This window comes from Bradysia coprophila, unplaced genomic scaffold, assembly GCF_014529535.1.
Source record: "Bradysia coprophila strain Holo2 unplaced genomic scaffold, BU_Bcop_v1 contig_151, whole genome shotgun sequence".
NCBI lineage: Eukaryota > Metazoa > Arthropoda > Insecta > Diptera > Sciaridae > Bradysia > Bradysia coprophila.
Genome location: NW_023503423.1, coordinates 8,857,317 through 8,877,506, shown reverse-complemented (window position 1 = coordinate 8,877,506; position 20,190 = coordinate 8,857,317). Strand labels below are relative to the sequence as shown.

The window sequence follows — 20,190 nt, the reverse complement described above, 5'->3', positions numbered from 1 at the left end:
GGCTAGAAAATGCGTAATTTTTCGCATTTTTAGTTAAAGTACCGTACGTTTTACTGGGACATTTTCTGTTGAGACGTGTGGGATGCATTCCTCGCCTTCGACTCGAAATACAACCTCCACACACCACAATGTATGATCAAGACAGTAACATTCAATTACTGCTTCTTTACATAATTCGATTTTTTTTTATTCTATTAAAATACGTGTGACCGAAATAAGAAGCGATATGTGTAACATGTAATCGATACTCGGTAAACTGGGTTACAGGGACACGATGAGAAACCAATTTATCATTCAATTGCTTGGTCGTTTTATACAGCTGAGATCCAGTGATTGCCATCACGCCATGGTTCTTTGTAAAACCTTTTTGGAAACAGCATGCATATCGCTGCAAAATGATTAAATCTGGTACTTCAGTTGTGTAATTTTACATGCTTATGCACGTTGAAGTGCACTTGCAGGCACTGTTTGTGACAGTAAAAATACACTTCCCGTACATAAGCATGTAATAGTAGAAAATCGGTGCATTTTAGAGCCGTAGAACAATGTTTTGTTGACAATATTGTTGTACAGTGGACGTCTGTGAAATGTAGACATGAATTTGCTTCAGCTGGTCATCTCATCTAAGCAAAAGTGATAATGCGTGCTTTATGCGGTTTGAAAACTACCAACCATGTGCTGATAAAACCAGCTGAAGCAAATTCATGTCTAAATTTCATTGACGTCTTCTGTCTACATTCAGCAATGCAAAAAAAAAACAGAAAAAATTTGTAAAAAAAATCATCTTTGTACTACAACACGATACTGATACAAATTGCAGTCGTTAGCCGCGGCGTAAATATTCCTCTTTTATCATATCAGCTGCCTTTTCTGCAATCATTATCGTCGGGGCATTTGTATTGCCAGTCACAATATATGGCATTATGCTCGCATCAACCACTCTTAATTTATAAACGCCATACACTCGCAGACGTGGATCGACCACCGCCATTCGATCGCTGTTCGGTCCCATTTTGCACGTGCCCACGGGATGATATATCGTTTGTGAATAGTGACGAGCAATGCAGCGCCAAAAATCGTCACTTAAATAGGGCATTCGCTTGCACGCGGCAATACGTGTGGGTATTAGTGTTGCGTTCAAGGCTTGCATGATTTTCGTATGAGCGAGTTGAAAACCGAATTTGGATCCTTCGATCTGGAGAATGATCAGACAAACAGTTGATTGATCGATTGATCGAATGAACTAATTTTCGTTAATTCACTTACCAAAACATCTAAATCCCTTGGATGCTGAAAATAGTTGGCAAAAATAGCTGGATGCTCACGAGGATTACGTGAATTCAAAATAATTTTTCCACGACTCCGTGGCCTCATTAGGAGCGGAATGACCATATAGGCATCCTTAAATATAACCGGTTCGTATACATGAGCATAATACTCGAACGACATCCCTGCACCACGTCGACTGAATACACCACCGTCTGAACTTTCCGCAAAAGTAGCTAGAAATAGTTGTATATCCGGCCAATCCTCGCGAGGATCTTGAAATTTCGTATTAATAAATCCCATAGCTTCACTGGCTGGCATAGAATACAAAGGTCCGTTGTGATCTCTAGTAAATTGTCGCAAAGTGTCTAAATTAAATATGTTCGGAATGACAATACTTAACGACTGATGAGATACAGGATTTTGAATCAGATATGTTCCGCCACCAGATGCGACATGATCTTGTAAATTTTCACCGACACCTGGCGAAAGAGAGTTATTAACATTTCAACTGGTTGTATCTGAAACTCAACCCAATCCGATAACGACGGCGAAAATAAGCACCTGGCGAATCCGATATAATTGGAATTCCGTGTTGCATTAGCTCAATGGTGGGTCCTACGCCTGATAGCATTAATAATTGCGGTGAATTTATCGCTCCAGCAGACAAAATGACTTCCATCGATGCGTGAACGATGTGATGATGATGATCTTCTGTTGAAAGTACAACTCCGTAGGCAACTTTCGTCTGCGGATTGATAAGGATTTTTTCGACGAATGTCTCCAACATAACATGCAGATTCGGTCTGTGGGCTGCCGGTCGAATAAATGCTTTACTCGCACTACAACGTAGTCCATCGCGGACTGTTCCGTGCGATCGTGCAATACCATGTTGAGTAAAACCATTAAAATCTCCGTTCGGATGTAACAGGCCCAATTCTCTTGCGGCTGATAAAAATACGTCGAGTAATGCCGTTATATGACGGAAATATTCGACCGTTAAATAGCCACCAGTACCATGGAACGGACTGTTCATAATGCTCGGCTCTCGGGCGTCTTCTGATTTTTTAAAATAATGTAACACATTCTCGTAATTCCATCCAGGGTTTCCTGTTCGAATTGATTTTCACTTTACACTTTTCACTTTTCACTTCGAGTCACTCTTCCAAAGTCGCTTACCTAATTCTGCCCAACGATCGTAATCCCGTCGATTGCCTCTAATATACAGCATAGCATTCAATACAGAACAACCTCCCAGCACTTTACCTCTCGGCCAACTGCATTGCTGGTTGTCCATGGCTAAGCAATACGAGTCGGACGGTTCCGTTTCATATTCCCAATCTAAGCGTGACTTTTGCAGTGACGGATACAGTAATGGTATTTCCGACAAATACGATTCATCGGGACCAGCCTCAATTAACAACACACGCCAGTTACTTATTTCTGTTAACCGATTTGCCATGACCGTACCAGCCGAACCACCACCAATTATTATAAAATCGTAAACATCGAATATTTCATCAACTTCCCGACTCCGAACGCGATTCAATTTGTCTACAATGTCGGGCCGTTGAAATCGAATCGTTTCGTGGAGCATTAATATTAAAAGTAAGCCAGGACCGTATGACACCAAAATGCGTAATGTTGAGAACCACGTATGTAACGAAGACATGATTGTTGGATTGATAAAGTTTACGAATAAGTCGATTTGAAAACTGTTACAGAGGCTACTGATAGTACTGATCCTACTGATGCACTGGAAAGACTAAATGAATTTTTGACTGTAGGTAAGCTTTTTCGTAGTTTTATGTTTACGATTGCAAATTTATTAATGAAATATTACTCGATATCGTGGTATAACAACGCGCATTCACTATTTGCTTGATGACGTTTAAATGAGGGGTATGTTACTACATTTTTGAAAATTCATTTTTATGTTGAGATTAAACTCAGCTATCTCAGGGCTGGCCTTTCAGAAATATTTTTCTCAGCTCACCTTCACTACTAAATTTGTTTTATTAATTTTAACTCTCACTTCATCAGCACTGCTGACTCAGCAGTGACATCAGCAGGTGACATACCTATCATTCATTGCTGTAATATAAGATGTTTTGCTCTAAGCCTCCGTGAAATTCAGTTTTAACTCTCATGTAAATGTGGGGTAATGACCCAATGACCGAAGTACTGTATTAGGCTCTCGATGTGTAATTATGACACGAGGCCGCAGGCTTACAAATCTTGAGCCTCCTCATAATGTACTTTGCACCGAGATTCATACAACGTTTTATGCCACAGAGGCATCTAAAGTTTGCAAATTGAGCATATTATGATGCTGCATAATAATAATATTACTTTAGCAGGGATGAAAAGTAGAGTTTTTGTGTTGATTTTGTTGATCCGAGGCGTAGCCGAGAACAAGACTTTTCACTTTAATCCCGAGTTGGGTAATGGATTTTACATGCTTAGTGCGACGAAAGTAGTGCTTAAAATCTGAAAAGTACGCGTTTCGAAGCATGCGAAATTGCTTATAAATATATTTTAAGTTTTGCCTTGTGTGATTGCCTTACCCTTACACTCGAGAAAATAGTACATTCCAAACAATGACGTAATCTACTATTTACTTGTACCAGTCAATTGTGGCATCTCGATCACCAGATTACACAAAAAATGGATTTTTTTTTTAATTTTCCTGTTCTCAGCAACGGTTAGTAATTAGCCCCGCGTGTCACATATACTTCATTCAACACTTGGTGTTTGGTCTTTTTTGTTTATTTCAATTTGTGCCATTCGATTTTACTAATCAACTTAAATGGTGCACTGGAGTCAGCGACCATTTTGTTAGATGTGAGGAACCGCCATTTTAATACAAGTATCAAACAAGATTTTGTGTAATTTGAAGTCGAAATAGCCAGAACCAAACAATTTAGTATTTTACATCGCGAAAGTGCCATGAAATGTGAAATTACAGAATCTGATAAATTTAGTAGAGATGCGAATGGTTGTAATGGTTATTTTGTGAAAGAAGAAATTCGTAGTTAAGCTTGCATTTCAAAAGTTGACCTTCTGCAACTAGGTACTGTTGCTGTACTTCGATCGCCTACAAAATATTGACGAAGGAAGCCTCAAGGAGGCCTCAGGCCTGGGTTTAGTTAGCATGCAGTCAGTGTCGCGTGTTGAAATATATTTTAGCAGAGCAAGAAATAAGCGCTCATATGCGGTTTTAATTGAGGGCGTAAGTGTTTCATGATTTTCTCAAATTTTCCTAACGCATATGCTAAAATTAATGTTAGCGAATGAGAGGTTTCTAGCACGAGCCAGAGGCATGTCAGAAAACCAAAACGTTTTTGTCGTAAAATAATTTAATTCTTCAAACACTTTCTCCGCGTACACTTTGTAGACGAAATCCAATTTCTAGCCTAATTATAAAACTAATTTTGTCATTCAAATATCCATATGAATTGTACAGTCTTCAGCACAATAAGTCGTACACAAAAGCCACTAAATTGTAACTATCAGTCATCCGTCAATGTATTTTTAATATCACAAGTATATCAATCGCTTCTGATCGGTAAAGACGCATTTCCGAACACACATACACAATCCGAAAGTGATTTGTCTAGAGACTGTTCCAGTCCATAGTATTATGTTTCACCCAGTGATCCTTTATCATATCGGCGCCCTTTTCGGCAATCATAATAACCGGAGCATTCGTATTCGATCCTACCAATTTCGGCATTATACTTGCGTCGATAACACGTAATCCCTTGATTCCATAGACACGTAGTTGAGGATCGACAACCGCTGTTGGATCGTAGTACGGACCCATTTTACATGTACCGACGGGATGATATATTGTGACGGAATAATGTCTGATCATACACTCCCAGTACAGGTCGGTGAATTTTTGAATATGCGAACAGCCGGGAAAGTCGTAACCGACAAGCTGAGAACCGTATTTCTGCATGGCCTTTGTACGAGACACGGCTATTGCAATTTTTACGCCTTCGACGAGCGTTTTCATATCGAAATCGTCCTTGAAGTAGTTGGGATAAATGTACGGATAGTCGAATGGATTGTTGCTTCTCAATTGGATCGTACCGACGCTTCTGTAAGCAGGAAACAGGAAACAGAAAATTTTCAATCCGAAAATGACAGACTTTCTCTCACACTTACCTCGGACGCAACAACATTGGTATGATGCTCCATGTATCCTTATCATTCAACGCACTGTAAACAGTTTCGTAAAATCGTTCCGTCAATCCATGCGCTTTTCTCAACTGATTGCCATTGTCCGAATTTGTTGAACCGGACACAAAATGAAATTCAATGTCGGGAAAGTCATCGGTAACATTTGCGTATTTTGTATTCACAAATGCTAGTCCCTCCACACCGCCTAATATCGTCAATGGTCCTTGGCCGAAAACGGCGTATTGCAAAACTGTCGACACGGAATGAAGTCGACTTTCAATAATCGAAATCGGTTGATTCACTTTGAACGTCAAGCCGCCCAGTCCTATGTGATCCTGCAAATTTTCACCGACTGCCAGATCTTTTATCAATGGAATTCGGTGCTTGGCTAGTTCAGCTTTCGGACCGATACCAGATAGCATTAGAATTTGTGGCGAATTAATCGAACCAGCTGAAACAATAACTTCTTTTGTGGCTCGAATGTAGTGCATTTTCCGATCTCGTATGAACTCTACGCCAAACGCACGCTTAGTATTCGGATCGATCATCAATCGAGTCACATGTGAGTACATTGCTATGTGTAAATTTGCTCTCAATCGAGCAGGCCGAAGAAATGCCTTCGATGTACTACATCGACTGCCACGTCTCACAGTTCCTTGCGCTATCATAAATCCGGTTCCTTTTTCTCCGTTCAAATCCTGATTTTCATAACCCATTTCGACACCAGCCTCGACAAATCCAGCGGCCAACGGAGTGTGGAATGGAGCTTCACCAACGGTTAAATATCCACCAGTACCGTGATAAGCAGTTTCAGCTAAATATGGATTTGTATTGTCTTCCGACTTTTTGAAGTAGTAGAGTGCGTCTCTGTAACCCCACCCAGGATTTCCTAATGCCTCCCAAATATCATAGTCTTTCTTATTACCACGCAAGTAGAGCATGTAATTCAGTACTGACGAACCACCCAATACTTTTCCTCTAGGCCAGTTGCATCGACCTCCAGTCATCGCTGTTAAAGGAGGAAAACTAACTTTTAGTTAGGTGAATTCACACAATTTTTATGTTCTATCTTTACCTAAGCATGCAGTTCCTTGCGGTTCACTTTTATATTTCCAATCCAGTTTACTTAATTGTAAATAACCTGCCATTAATGGGACATCGGAGATTTCTGTTTCATCACCACCGGCCTCGAGTAATAGAACATTCCAATTTTCCACTTCAGTTAGACGATTTGCAAGGACAGCTCCTGCAAGTGCATAAGAATTTAGTTTTTGATCATTAGAGTCAAAACGTCCACAATATAAATAAATAAATTCCTTACCCGCTGACCCTGCTCCAACTATTATAAAATCGTACTTGTCGTATAAACTTTCCGATGGTATGTCGATAGGTCTAGATTCCGGCGACATAAGTTCCTCATATTGAAAATAGGCCACCGCTGCCACTAACATCGGTATAAACCATCCAACGCTATTTGCAGCCGATACTGCCGCTCCGCCGATCGCATTAACTGTTCCTACGATGGCTGACATCGCCGTTTATATTTACGAAAACTGAACGTTTTCTTAATTCCCAACAACAAAATATTTGTACGCTTTTGTATATTTAGCAAAGACGCATATTGAGTTCGTATTTGTATGTGCTTAAAAGAGCTTATCGAACGTTTAACGTTAAAGTGTAACGTTTCAGGTGGTTGAAGTATCTGGAATAGAAATAATCAAATTTGTTGATTGTTGACGTTCAAGTTGGAATGATGAGTATAAATCTTATGTTATAGGATTTATCCTCTTGTGTGTTTATTGTACTTCGGTAGAATGTAAGAACATATAGGTTCACTTATCGGTTAGCTTTGGTTGTAATAAAAAAAGCTTTAAGTCATGGCTGATTCTACCATTTTTGACTCTGTTTCTCTTTTAATTGATTGATAAAAAAACACCTACCAGGATTTCAGGGAATTAGATTCCAAAAAATTCCTGAATTCTGGTTGCCGTTCTCATAAAAATCCATCCCATTGTAATCAGATCAGCTCAATAGCATTAAAAAAAATATTTGTGTCTGGGGGAGGCGAGTGATTTTAGCGTTACGTAATTTATGAATGGAATTAAGACACGACCTATGACTTTTGGAATAAGTAAATTTTTCACATAGAGCAATCTTGCTCAGCAGTCTTACTATCGGATCTATTACTTGTGTTAAAAAAAATTAAAAAAATCTATTACTTCGTTTGGTTGAAGGATTTTCAATAGATTGATTTCAAATCTTGTACTTCATTTTTTTAAACATTTTTTTAAACATTTTTTTAAACATTTTTTTATGTCAGTCTGGGCTTCTCGTTTATTCTTGCAGTCGTTGTCGATAACTTAATAGTCGTTTTTACAGTATTTTGACAGCAGTACTTAGCATAGTTGAGGGAGCCCAACCAGCTAACGTAGAGTCAGTTGAAAATAGTCTCTGCAGGAGGTTTGTTTCAAAAAGTTCTATTTTCACGAATCACGATGACTTCAACATTTTTTGCATGTGCCTTGATTTAAAAAAAAAGTGAAAGAAAGATATTTCCAATATATCTCGCTTCCACAGCATATCAACATGAACTGAGTCATATGCAAATCTTCAACTGGTTTGTTGAACACCATAAGGTTTTTCTACACACATCTCTATTTCAATTTAAATTCGCTGAACGTATAACGGTAAATGAAATTGTTTTAATTTAAATAAATTATTACTTTTTCATTACGAATGCAAGTCAGACGATATTACAACTGTGATACAAAATTGAAAATGGATTGCAAATTGGAAATGGGATTGGTGGAGTGTGTGAGCCGTTTTTTTTTTCATTGAAATATTTATGCGTAACGCAAGCCAAATTACACTAACAAAACTTGCGGTACGTTTAACTTCTTAACTTTAGCCACGTGATGGTTTCAGTCGAATTGTTTTCGTTGAATCGCCCATTTAATATTATGTAAAGAAGAATGTCCCAATCGAACCAAAAATTGAATTTATATCTACTAAATCATTCCGTCATTTCATATATGGAAAATTGTTCCGAGCGTCCGTTGTGTGAGCTACTAGCTCAAAGCAAAACAACAATTATATTTCGCACGTCTTTTCACTTTTTCAATTATTCTTCGTTTTCTTTTTTAACCCAAAGATTTCACGATTTCTCGTATGCACACTTTTTTGATTAAAATAATTAACCAGCCGTTAAGATTTAACTGGTGATTAACCAGCGGTTAATCAAAGTTCCAACCCCCTCGCGTTTTCTTTAAAAAGTCTTTTACTCTAATTCTCACATGAATCTTTCTACGTTCTACTAACAAATGTAAGGAAGGCGCATACTTCCTTCTCAACTTATAAATGAAAATAGTAACAGAATAGTCTCTGTAGCTCGTGAAAAGATTTGACAGTGTCGTCATACGGGCCTTACCAAAGAAAACATCAAAACATTCTGACTCACTGAAACTCAGAAACTAATCCACCGGCCAGATCATAAAAAAGTCTCTTTGTAAAGTTGGTCGTTAAATTAAATAATTTCATAAATACAAATAAAAACAATCGTCAGACTTAACGGTTAGATGTACACAGACATGTATACATGGTTACGTGAATAAATTCACGAAGAAAGAAAGAACTGGAATCTGGTTTTCTTGGTAGTGTTGTTTGACTGATAGAAGAAAGTTCCCGACACAAGATTACTTCATACCAATACATTATCCAATATAATTTAATGTTTTAAAGTAATAACACGCGAGAACGGTTTTTTAATCGATAAATTTATGCAGAATTTGACGAAAATGGTAACGTTGAAATATAAAAATAATTTGCAAAATGATCGTAAGATACTAAAATTTGCCGGCGCCAGAAATGTGAGAAAACACATAGCGAGTGGTGTATTATTGTATAACAGGATTATGTTGTTACAACGTCGATAAAAGAATTATTTTCGTTCCGAGTTGGTATAACGTTTTTTCCAAAATAACCTCGCTGAACGAACAATCGCTTTAACGTTTACAACAGATAAACTATCGCATCTCTAATTAAACTAATTAATTTCTAAGACCACGCAGTCATCAGCCCATTAATTGAAAAAAAAATCTCTTGAAAAAGTCCTAGTTTTCTTCAGTTACCGAATCTGTCTACGAATTGGACTGTGTGTGATCGTAGTCTAGTCCACAATAAAAGTAAAAGTAAATCAACGCGCAACAGCATTGATCTTGAATTTGAAACGAAAACCGAACAGTGATCTTTTCACAAAATTTCACTCTAGATCGAGTGCATTACCTTGCAGTTATTCAAACGACGATTGAATCGTTCACCTTCTGATGAAAACTTTCAATTATGAATCACTTTTCCTTTAAATTCCTCTTTATTTCTTCGTTTTTTTCGTATTTTTTTGCTCGTTCACAGTTAAATAACACAGTCAGTCTGTTAGACACACTAAACTACATTTAATTCACGTCTACCATTTGTTATTATTTAGCACTTTTCTTAGTCAAACAAAACGAGTCGCATAAAATAAATTGAAGAAGAAAAAATTTCACTTCAATGACGAACTGATCGCATTTTACCATCAATGTCTGAGGTCGTTTAACAACTGAAAGAAAACCACGACGAGTGTTACTCTTCACGGTCATATAATAATCTCACCATGCCGATGGCAGTGATCGTGCACCACTTTACTCACCAAACTTGTTATATTTATATGTGCCATACCTTTGGATCGATGTATGATTCAATTTTTCACATCATCGAAGAAAGCATTTCTCGCACATGAAAGACAATGATGGATGTATAATGCCTCGCGTTTCTATTTATTTCGTTTGACACTCAAGACGAGATGGAGATAATCTTATGGTGAGATTTACATGTGTACCCACTTGCACCATGTTGTGCTCGTATGGTTGATTCAGTTTGGAATTTCTTCAAGATCAATTGCAGACTCTTTCACCTTGACGTTTCCAGATAATATTATTAACATTTTTCACATTTTTTACCGCTTCTGTTTTGCGTATTTTACATCGAAAAAAGTTTGCTTCTTTTTACCACTAAAGATGCATAGTCTAGTTGCGTGTGTTGTGTGAGATAATGTGATTCTGATCAATTGTAGATGATAGAACTGAGTTGATATGTTTTAAATTTTATGACCTTACATCTTCCCTGCAAGGACTTTGGTAGTCAATCCGGTCCTACTTAAGGCATCCACTTAAGGCAACGTTTTTGAAAATTATTTGACAACACCAGCTTAACGTCACTCCCGAACCACGCTCACTGACGAAAGTTAGGCGCCTAAATGTAGGCTAGATATATGCTTACAAATTCCTCTTATTTGGGATACGTCTCACGAGCGGGTAAAAACCATTTTTGATTTTTATTTTCTTCAGAAAATCTTGTGGTATTTTATTGCAATTTTTCACGATCTGTTTAGATTTTATATACTTAATAGTTGCACCAAGCTCGCTGCAACTACCCAAATTAAATTCTGTAAAATTGTAAGAAAGTTCCATGTGGTTGGAATTGTTTGTTGATGTTGAGTCGGGCAATCCCGTCCAATTTCGTACGATATTTGCATGTGTATTAAGTTTGTTCCATAAAGTGGCCAGGCCACTGGTTTTAAGGCGACACCAATTAGGTAACTTTGTAGCTTTTGTACATGGGCCTTAAGGGTTAATTTTGACCACGATTATTGAAAATTACTTATCCTAGACGAACACATTGTGTGAGCAAAACACCTATCCATTTAGGATTAGGAACGAAGCTTTTCGTATGGAAAGTGAAAAGTAAATTTTTACGCATTACAGGACAACAGATTTTTTTTGGGTCTTTTGAGTAGATCCTGCGTATTCCGAAAACTGGACGACGATTTAATGTAATTTTTCTATTCAATCCAGGTGGATGCTGTGGTTCAACCAAAAAACGAACCATCGTTGGCGGTTGGGCTTGGGCATGGTGGCTCGTGACCGATGTCCAACGTCTATCACTCGAAGTGATGACATTGAATCCGATGTGTGAGGGTGTTGAGACCGCACAGGGTGTACCGTTGACCGTAACTGGTGTTGCTCAATGTAAAATCATGAAGGTATGCTATCGGATAAATGGCCAAATAATTGGGCCTTGTTATGAACTTTCTTTACCCAAATTTTACATAATAAAACCAGAGAAAAATTTCTTAATAAAAATTATTTTTGCGCATGCGGTAAATTTATGTAATGAGTTTTTACCCAATTTTATATAGGCATGTAACATTATTTGTTTCTTTTTTCAAATTTTAGGTAGTTGCTGTTGTATAAGTTGAATATTTCGAACAAATTTTTGAAACAATTTTTAAAGCAAAAAACCAAATTATTCCGAAACGAGTTTCTATTAATTTTTCTAGCTCTAGTATTTTAGTAATACGCTTGCTGTGGATGGAAAATTCTACAAAAAAAAAATTGATATCATCGCCAATTTTCTCTCGTAATGTTTCACGAACAAACAAACAAAATTTTTTACTAATAATTAGACTCGTAGTACATGTAACACGTATACGTGAGGTATATTATATTCAATAATTGTATCCGATTTCATTTATGCATTTCATAAATCAATCATTGCTTTTGCTTGGCTGTTTAAACGAAGTGATATAATTGCAGTTGTTGTTGGGTACGTGAATTTTGTCACGCATTGTCCAGTTGTAATTTTATATGGAATGTGATGGATAGAACTTGTAACGTTAGTTTCAGAGAGAGGGGAAAGTAGAGAAAAAAAATGACTGTCAGACTGTCAGACTGTTCGAAAAATCGAAATTTTCATTGAGTTATGTTTCATTTGGAAGGTTGGTTCAAGAGAGTAGTGTCAGAATAAACTGAAATTTTAGAGTAAATTTTTATGATCTTTTTACATGGTCAGCAAATTGATTGATTGTTGGCCGCCCAATGACACGTGGGCCTCGATTTTCATGCGTTCATAACTCCAAATATTCGTAACTTGACAGTTGCGTGTATAAAATCCCATAAGAACGTTACGAACACATGACTTACACAAAGTGTAACAAGCGCTACGAACGTCTGATGTATTTAACGTTTTTGCCAATGTAGAACATTTTCAAAAAATCATAGTTATTATCGTAACGGACTAGTGGTTTTCTGTCATAAGACCCTGACTTTCAGTCAAGGAAATGATAGAACAGAGTTGACCTTTGATAAAACGTAAAATTTAAATAAAATTGAAATTCTGTTCTTTAACTCACTCAACACAGTCTAGTTTGATTAGCGTTAAGATTCGTTCGTTTTTTGAGGAAAGATAAAATTAGAGAGAAATACAATGTTTTTGTTGCCGATTTCATTGGTGCTTTCGTCTGTAATCGGTGCGTCACTATCTACCAATGAAACAACGCTATTTACGGCGACGCAAAGTGAAACAACTCAGAGTCCCGACAATTCAAAACATGCGTCGGCTCTTGTATATGACGTATTGATCGATTCCCTCATCAAGCAAACCGCAAGGGAAATTCAACTAAATCATTTGAGTGGAGCAATCGAAACAATAAGCAACATTTCATCGGACGACGACCGATTTGTCCAGGAAATTATAAGAGAAGCGCTTAAACAACCAGATGTTAAAGTGTTGCATTTATTAGAATTTCTCAATCAAACAAAACTGCCAACCACAAAGTTGAATGGCTTCCGCGATATTTTTTTTCATTTAAATAATACCAAAGACAAACCTGATCAGTGGCCACCATACAGCTATGCACCTAGCCTGCAAACTGTTATCGATTGGATGGATTTGGAGCATTTTCTCCTGTACTTCTTGGAAGGACAGGACAATAATAGTAAAATATTAGCAGATGCAATCCGACTTTCAAGTGACGTGCAGGGTAAAGTGAAAAGTGCAGTTTTTAGAAAAAAACTTTTTGAGTTTTTTTTCTCACATCAACCGGTTGTTAGTGAAACAGACTGTAGGAACGGTCGATGTGAAACAACACTGAAGTACTACAGTGACGATAATAGCGGCGGCTACGATATCATCAAAATAAACTCAGAGCATTTATTCTCCATGATGCAGATTTACTATAACAATGGGACAACTATTGAGAATATAATTGAAATGTCGAAACTACATTCCGCGCCAGGCGATATAATATGTTCGTCGTATATGGAACTGTTTAAATTGATTGAAAATAGCGTTGATGCAAACAATACTTTCAAACTGATACCACCATTAAAGGTATTCTCGCAATCGAATTGCTATAATTTCAAGAATTTAAAACTAAGGGACGGTTCAGCTGCACAAAAAATTTTGTCAGACAATTACTTCCATCTAAAAAACGTTTACAACAACGAACTTTTGTACGTTAAACAAAACGAACAGGCCACGTCTAAAGGAAAAGCTGCATTTATGATAAAAACGGTGGCGGCAAACAACTCGAAAGGAATGAATTGGAAATTCAGAGCGGAATTTCGTAGCACAGCTGTTTGGACAACCTATCAACTTGTGTTAACGTTGAAAAATGAAAATTTTGAGGGACACTTTTTACGGGCGGTACCTTGTCTTGTTCATGATGGTGAGTATGTCGTTCAAATGGAAAACGACAAGTACTTCAAAGAATTCTTTGATGTAATGATAAATGAGTCATGGAGTATTGAATCTGATGATGTGCACAGCGATCGCTTTCGAATCCGAAATGAGTTTTCGAATTTTTATTTGGCTGTTAATATGGACAACAATCGGAATCAGAGCAATGTAATTTTGGTTGGTGAATTGACTGCAGAAAATTATGATAGTGTCCATTGGACTTTAGAGACAGTCAACAGAGATTAAATTAGAAATGCAATAGAAATTGCGATTTATCATTTCCTTTATCAGACAATTTCCATCATAACCGGCACAAACAATATCCCGTTATTTCAGTAAATTTACGACACCTTCCTTCACCAAAAAGGTCTTAGGGCATAAAACGGTCACAACAGTAAACAACTTCCCCAATGACATACAGCCATTTGGCGAAAAAGGGGCATCATCATCTGTGGTAATGTAAGCGGAATCATAAAAAAGGCAACTTTCAATACAACAACGAATTCTTTACGTTCGCAATGAAATAGAATGTTTGTGATTGACGAAGTAACGGTGCCATGACCTTTGATAAACGTATAGATTGTAGAATTAGAAATTAGAACTCTGCTTTTTTAACTCATTCACCACAGTCTCATTTTGCGTTACGATTAGTTTGCTCTTTGAAGGAAATTGAGAAATAAAGTAAATTCAATGTTTTTGTTGTCGATTTCATTGGCTCTTTTGTTTGCAATCGTTCCGACACGTTCTATCGATCAAACAACCATATCTACGGCGATTCTCAGTGAGACAACTCAACGCTACGCTACTTTGGACTGTACATCGGCATTTGTACATAACGTTTTGGTTGAGTCCTTCATTAAGCAAACTGTAAATGAAATTCAACTAAATCATTCCAGTGAAGCAATCGAAACATTAAGGAAAATTTCACCGAACGACGACGTTTTAGTACAAGACATTGTAAAAGAAGTGCTGAATCAACCAGATCTGAAATTGTTGCATTTATTAGAATTTCTCAATCAAACAAAATTGCCGGAGACAAAGTTGAATGGCTTCCGGGATATTTTTACTCAATTAAATTATACCAAAGGAAAACAAGACGCAGACGTACCATACTACGAAAGACCTAGCTTACGAGCAGTTGTCGATTGGCTGGATTTGGAGTATTTTCTGGTGTACTTTTTGGATGGACATGCTAATAATAGTGAAATATTAGCAGATGCAATCCGACTTTTAAGTGATGTGCAGGGTAAAGCGAAGAGTGCCATTTTCAAAGAATCAGAATATTTATTGCTAGGACGCGACGCTAAGATCATAAAACCAGAACATACAATTTCCATAATCAAATACTACTACAACAATGGTATGGCTATTGAGAATATGACAAATATTCTGAAATATGTGTATCCATTTGACAAAAACAAATTCTGTTTATCGTATACCGAACTGTATAAATTGGTCGAAAACAGTGCTGATGCGAATAACACATTTAAGATGATACCGGCATTGAAGTTGATGTCGACTTCGAGTTGTCTTGGAAATTTGATACTAAAGAACAGCACAATCGTTCAGAGAATTTTATCGGATAATTATTTTCGTCTAAGAAACTCCTATAACAACGAATATTTGTACGTTGAACAGAACGAACAAGTTACATCTAAGGGGAAAAATTCATTTAACATAAAAACCGTGACTGAAACCAACACGGATAAAATTAATTGGATGTTCGGAGCGGACTTCCGCATGGATCAGGGCACACCATCGTGGACTGAAACGTTTGTGTTAACATTAAAAAATGAAAATTTTGAGGGACACTTTTTACGGGCGGTACCCTGTCAACTTCACGACGGTGTGTATGTTGTGCAAATGGAAAACGACAAGTACTTCAAAGATGGCATTTTGAATGACGCATGGAATATTGAATCGGATGATGTGCACGGCGATCGCTTTCGAATCAGAAATTATTTCTCAAATTTTTATCTTGCTGTCAACGACGATCAAAGTCAGGGCAATGTTATCTTGGTCAGTGAGTTGAATGCAGAAAATTATGATAGCGTCCATTGGACGTTAGAGACAATCAGTAAACGTTCAATGAATGGTTGACTTGTTCAATAAAATTTCAATTGATTTCCAAACATTATTATCGTTTGAAGTGCATATTTCGACGAGAACTTACAGTTCATAATTTATTGAACAGTCTTGCCACTCTCTGTATGCGTAGTGCGTACGGGCCTATTTCCCTGAAAGATGACTTACACTCCCCGTCATATCCACACTGGACACTGGAAACAAGGATCGGAATGTAGCGTCCCCATTCGAATAGGGACAAGAACATTTTGAATTAGTCTCATTGAGGTCTTTGCAGCGAATTCAAACTTATTTCCTGTTTAAAAATATCTTAACATTCTAAATTTGTTCTGGACTTGTCCAGTACATCCCTTTTTTATCGACGGATAGTCGGGATGAGTTCTTAACACCTGCTGTCATACATCAATTGAGTCCGCATACCGTTTACTTTTCATATTATTGTGTGCCAATTTGTATCCAATGGCTGCCTTATTCCTTCCGCGTATAAGCCAAGCCAGATCATAGTTCACTGCAGCCAATCGGTGATTTTGTTCTTTTCTGCGTCATTCCCAGAAGTTCGTAACAGTTACTACGAGATCTGTTCTGCTGACGACTTTGTTCAATATTTCCACTGCTATGTTGGTCTTGTTCGATTGAATGTAAAGATCACCCAGCAGTAACCAGCACTTTTCCAAATATTCAGCGTCTTACAAAGCTCCACTCGTGTTTTGCCACACGTTTCTGTAAATTGCGAGCCCGTTGTTTCAGTAATATTTACGCTGTAGCAATACCTAGAATCGGTCCCGGATGCTCTTTGTACTAATCTTGTTATGCTATTTTGGTGAAACTCCCTTTCCACCAAACTCTTCGAGCGATGGGCCATATCGACGAAATTCTTCAGCAATCGTTGATGCAGTGATTCTTTGTCCAAGCCACCTGGCCGAATGCGCAGTTCCGCTATCAATCGTTCGGCCGTCTTCAGGGCAACCAATCGAGATTGACGAAAATCAATTTCATCGTCAGTCTCTGACTTTATCTCTGCCGGTAGATCTCCGTCCGGATTGATGTAGACATCGATCTCATTGAATACGGCCTGTTTCGAGTCGTGTTCGCTTTGAGATTAGTTAGTAAGCTGATAAGAATAACAGATCAGTAACCCATTGCCCTTTAGAGCCACGGTTCGAAACATATAAGAATAATGGTATAGGTTGTCAAAAATGACCTAATGAGGAACTCAAAGTTCGGTGGGTAAGAATGTAAGGATCGACAATTAGAATTCCGGTTGTGAACATAACTTCGATACTTGAAGGCTTTTGAAAATCGCTGGAGTAAAGCGGCTAGTGACACTGAGGGATTACATTTTTGTGTCGGCGTATTTTAATTTTTGAGTTGTATAACGCTAGGGGACTCTTCACAAATGACGTCACGCCGTTGTAGGGAACGGGGTATTCGAGAAATTGTTAAGTAGCGTGACGTCATCTGTGAACGGTCCCAAGTAATTGAGCTTTTTTTGTGATTGAACGTAGATTCACACAATGACGTTTACCATTTTTTTATCACGCCAACATCAAATATTTTTTGTACACAATAGATTAGCTTTTGATTGATTGATCTCCGCGCGAGATAATTTCTTACGTTGCTCTAACACTCTACATAGTATTGTTATCATTAATAACGGATAGCTGCTGCAAACTGTTGTTGCCACTTATATTTTACTCTATTGTGTCACTAAAGAAATGAGGTTTACGTCATTGTGTGAATGATAAGATTCAGGTTATTATTTCGTGTAGTAGAATTTGAAAACCGACACAGTATCGTCTTTTGTGGTGTTCATTTATCATTACAAAATCGACTACCACAAACAATCAGCTACAGTCGGTGACTTTCAAATCGGTGACAAATTTTGTTTCAGCTGTTTTTCAGCTGATCCACTCATATATAAACAAATGTGTCAATGAACATGCATGTGCACGGTAATGGTAAAACCGTTTAAAGACAAAAAACATATTTGTTTGTTGATCAGCTGGAAAACAGCTGAAACGAAATACGTCACTTATGTTAAAGTCGCCGACTGTACTATGTTGTAACTGCAAAAATTCATTATTTTTCAAAGCTAAGTCTTAGTCGAAAATACTGTTTACTTAACTTCAATATTTATTTTCTGTTTGCACCCAATAATCCGTTATAGATGTACGCTTACGCCCTCCATTCAAATCAAATTCATTACAGCATTTTTTGTTTAGAAAAGCACTTAACTCATTGATTCGTTGATTTATCTTTTATGTTCATTATATTTAAAAAATATTATTTTGTCTAAAAAAGCAATGCGCTGAATCAGACGTTGTGCTTCATAAATTACACCAATTGTAAGTAATGCCACTTGAAGAAACAATATCGAATCCCTCGTCGAAAATATTTGATCTAAAGCCGTTGTTGGATTAGAATGCATTAACCTTTCAGAAACAACAAGCATTTCGCAGTACAATCAGTAAATCTGTTACGTCTTTTGGCAAAAGTATCGTATAATGCTTAACACAAAATATTTTACTTCATTTGTTTTACAATACAAGATCACACTAACCGTAAGACATCGCTGATTTTAATTCGTTGCTGTTTATAACAGACATTACGCCGTTTCTGATAGGCTTCAAATCTATAACCTAACAGTTTGTTTATGATATTTTGGCGCAAAATTTGTATTGAATAGAAAACATTTTTCCATCCAATTTATATTCATGATGTCACATAAGATATTGATAAAGTTATTTGGGTTGTAATTGTCCTTTAATTTAATTTTCAAGAATAATTCGGCCCTAGGCCGAGAACAGACGAGCGATTTTCAGTTGCCGATGTGGACAATTATGCTGCGTTTTCCATTGTATTCATATTTTCACCACATGCTAAACGATAGAAAACGAAGCATAATTGTCCACCTCGGCAACTGAATATCTCTCGTCTGTTCTTGGCCTAAGATAATTGCCCGTGATTTGTGCTAATTTGCTAAGGTTGACCCAATGTGAAATGTCTTGTTTTTGTAAGGTTCTTTGATTCTGCAATGAAGAAAAATTGGGAACTTCACATCTATTGGTGGCATTACTGATGGTTGAAACGTTTTCTTATTATATTTTAATTTAAGTTTTTAAATAACTTTTTCTTTTTCTTTTCTTTTATTTTTTTATATTTTTTCTTTCTATTTCTTTATTTAATATTTCTTTGTCTATTAATTTATTAATTTTGAAATAAAATTTTCTTTTTCAGATTTTATTATTTCACTCGCACATAAAATTTAAAAAAAATTGTTTTAATTTACAAAAACAAAATCTAAAAAATAAAATCAGAAAAATGCAATTCCTTTTCCTCAAATTCCAAAAAAAAGCAAATCAATTCCACCAAAACCAAGGCGCAGGTAGGCCACAAAAAAGTAAACAATTCGTAGAGAGTGAAAAAAAAAGAGTTTTACTGCTTGATGGGTTTTCAAATGCGTTCAGCGTGTGTGGAAGGCGTTATGTGTTTGTTTCCACAAAACAAAAGCTTTATTTAGATTTGTCAACTTCATGGTTCTGGAGTGAACCCACCGGATGCTGTTTCTGATCCCTTGCGTTTTTCTTATTTTTATTTATAGATGATGAACGTGTATTATTTTCACCATCAGGCCGACGAGCTTCTCGGTACCGCTAGCGAACAGTTCTTGGGCAAATCGGTCAAGGAAATCAAGCAAACCATTCTCCAGACATTGGAGGGACATTTGAGAGCTATTTTGGGTGAGTGGTGAAAGTCGTTGATTTGTGGATATTATGTAACTGTTGTGCTCTTTCGCATCTTAGACTTTTGACATTTTAACACACCTTTGACCTTTTGTTTTCTACGTCGGTAAAATTCGATTTTTGTAATTAAAATCTAAATTCAATTATTTTATTCAACTATTTGAGGACTGTAATTCGTGACATAAAAAACAAGTTTAAAATTCACAAAATAATTCAACCGCAAATAAAAATTTTAAAAATTCGCTGTGTCAATACTAAATGAAATCTTATCGCGGACAAATAGAATGAAGAATGTATAGTCGTTGATGCGCAAAATAAGGTAAAAAAAACTTGAATTATTTCGACATTGTTAATG

The 20,190-nt window shown here is 36.9% G+C and overlaps 3 protein-coding genes across 4 annotated transcripts in view; 1 reads left to right on the top strand and 2 right to left on the bottom strand.

Annotated features, from left to right (window-relative positions):
- LOC119074885 (flotillin-2) overlaps positions 1–20,190 on the top strand; it is a 148,560-nt gene that overhangs the window by 124,370 nt on the left and 4,000 nt on the right. Inside the window, exons 2-3 of one of the 2 annotated variants that reach the window (XM_037181227.1) lie at positions 11,343–11,530; positions 19,724–19,832. In XM_037181227.1, the coding sequence (XP_037037122.1) occupies positions 11,343–11,530; positions 19,724–19,832 (297 nt within the window). Of the gene's footprint in view, positions 1–11,342; positions 11,531–19,693; positions 19,833–20,190 lie in introns of both variants that reach the window. The other variant, XM_037181226.1, reaches the window with a different exon arrangement.
- On the bottom strand, positions 768–3,147 carry LOC119074870 (glucose dehydrogenase [FAD, quinone]). Its single transcript, XM_037181193.1, has 4 exons — positions 2,446–3,147; positions 1,831–2,376; positions 1,267–1,748; positions 768–1,195 (listed from the first exon to the last, which is right to left on the bottom strand). The coding sequence occupies exons 1-4, from the start codon at positions 2,936–2,938 to the stop codon at positions 824–826; spliced, it is 1,893 nt and encodes a 630-aa protein (XP_037037088.1). The 5' UTR covers positions 2,939–3,147; the 3' UTR covers positions 768–823.
- On the bottom strand, positions 4,608–10,120 carry LOC119074868 (glucose dehydrogenase [FAD, quinone]). Its single transcript, XM_037181192.1, has 5 exons — positions 9,736–10,120; positions 6,776–7,156; positions 6,530–6,700; positions 5,440–6,463; positions 4,608–5,372 (listed from the first exon to the last, which is right to left on the bottom strand). The coding sequence occupies exons 2-5, from the start codon at positions 6,984–6,986 to the stop codon at positions 4,883–4,885; spliced, it is 1,896 nt and encodes a 631-aa protein (XP_037037087.1). The 5' UTR covers positions 6,987–7,156; positions 9,736–10,120; the 3' UTR covers positions 4,608–4,882.

Bases quoted from the DNA above. Each gene is read 5' to 3' on its own strand.
- LOC119074868 (XM_037181192.1), bottom strand. From the start codon at position 6,986: ATGTCAGCCATCGTAGGAACAGTTAATGCGATCGGCGGAGCGGCAGTA. The intron at 6,464-6,529 runs GTAAAGATAGAA...CTCCTTTAACAG, and splicing joins GCAAGGAACTGCATGCTTAG to CGATGACTGGAGGTCGATGC. The intron at 5,373-5,439 runs GTAAGTGTGAGA...TCCTGCTTACAG, and splicing joins CCAATGTTGTTGCGTCCGAG to AAGCGTCGGTACGATCCAAT.
- LOC119074870 (XM_037181193.1), bottom strand. From the start codon at position 2,938: ATGTCTTCGTTACATACGTGGTTCTCAACATTACGCATTTTGGTGTCA. The intron at 2,377-2,445 runs GTAAGCGACTTT...CAATTCGAACAG, and splicing joins CGATCGTTGGGCAGAATTAG to GAAACCCTGGATGGAATTAC. The intron at 1,749-1,830 runs GTGCTTATTTTC...CTCTTTCGCCAG, and splicing joins AATTATATCGGATTCGCCAG to GTGTCGGTGAAAATTTACAA.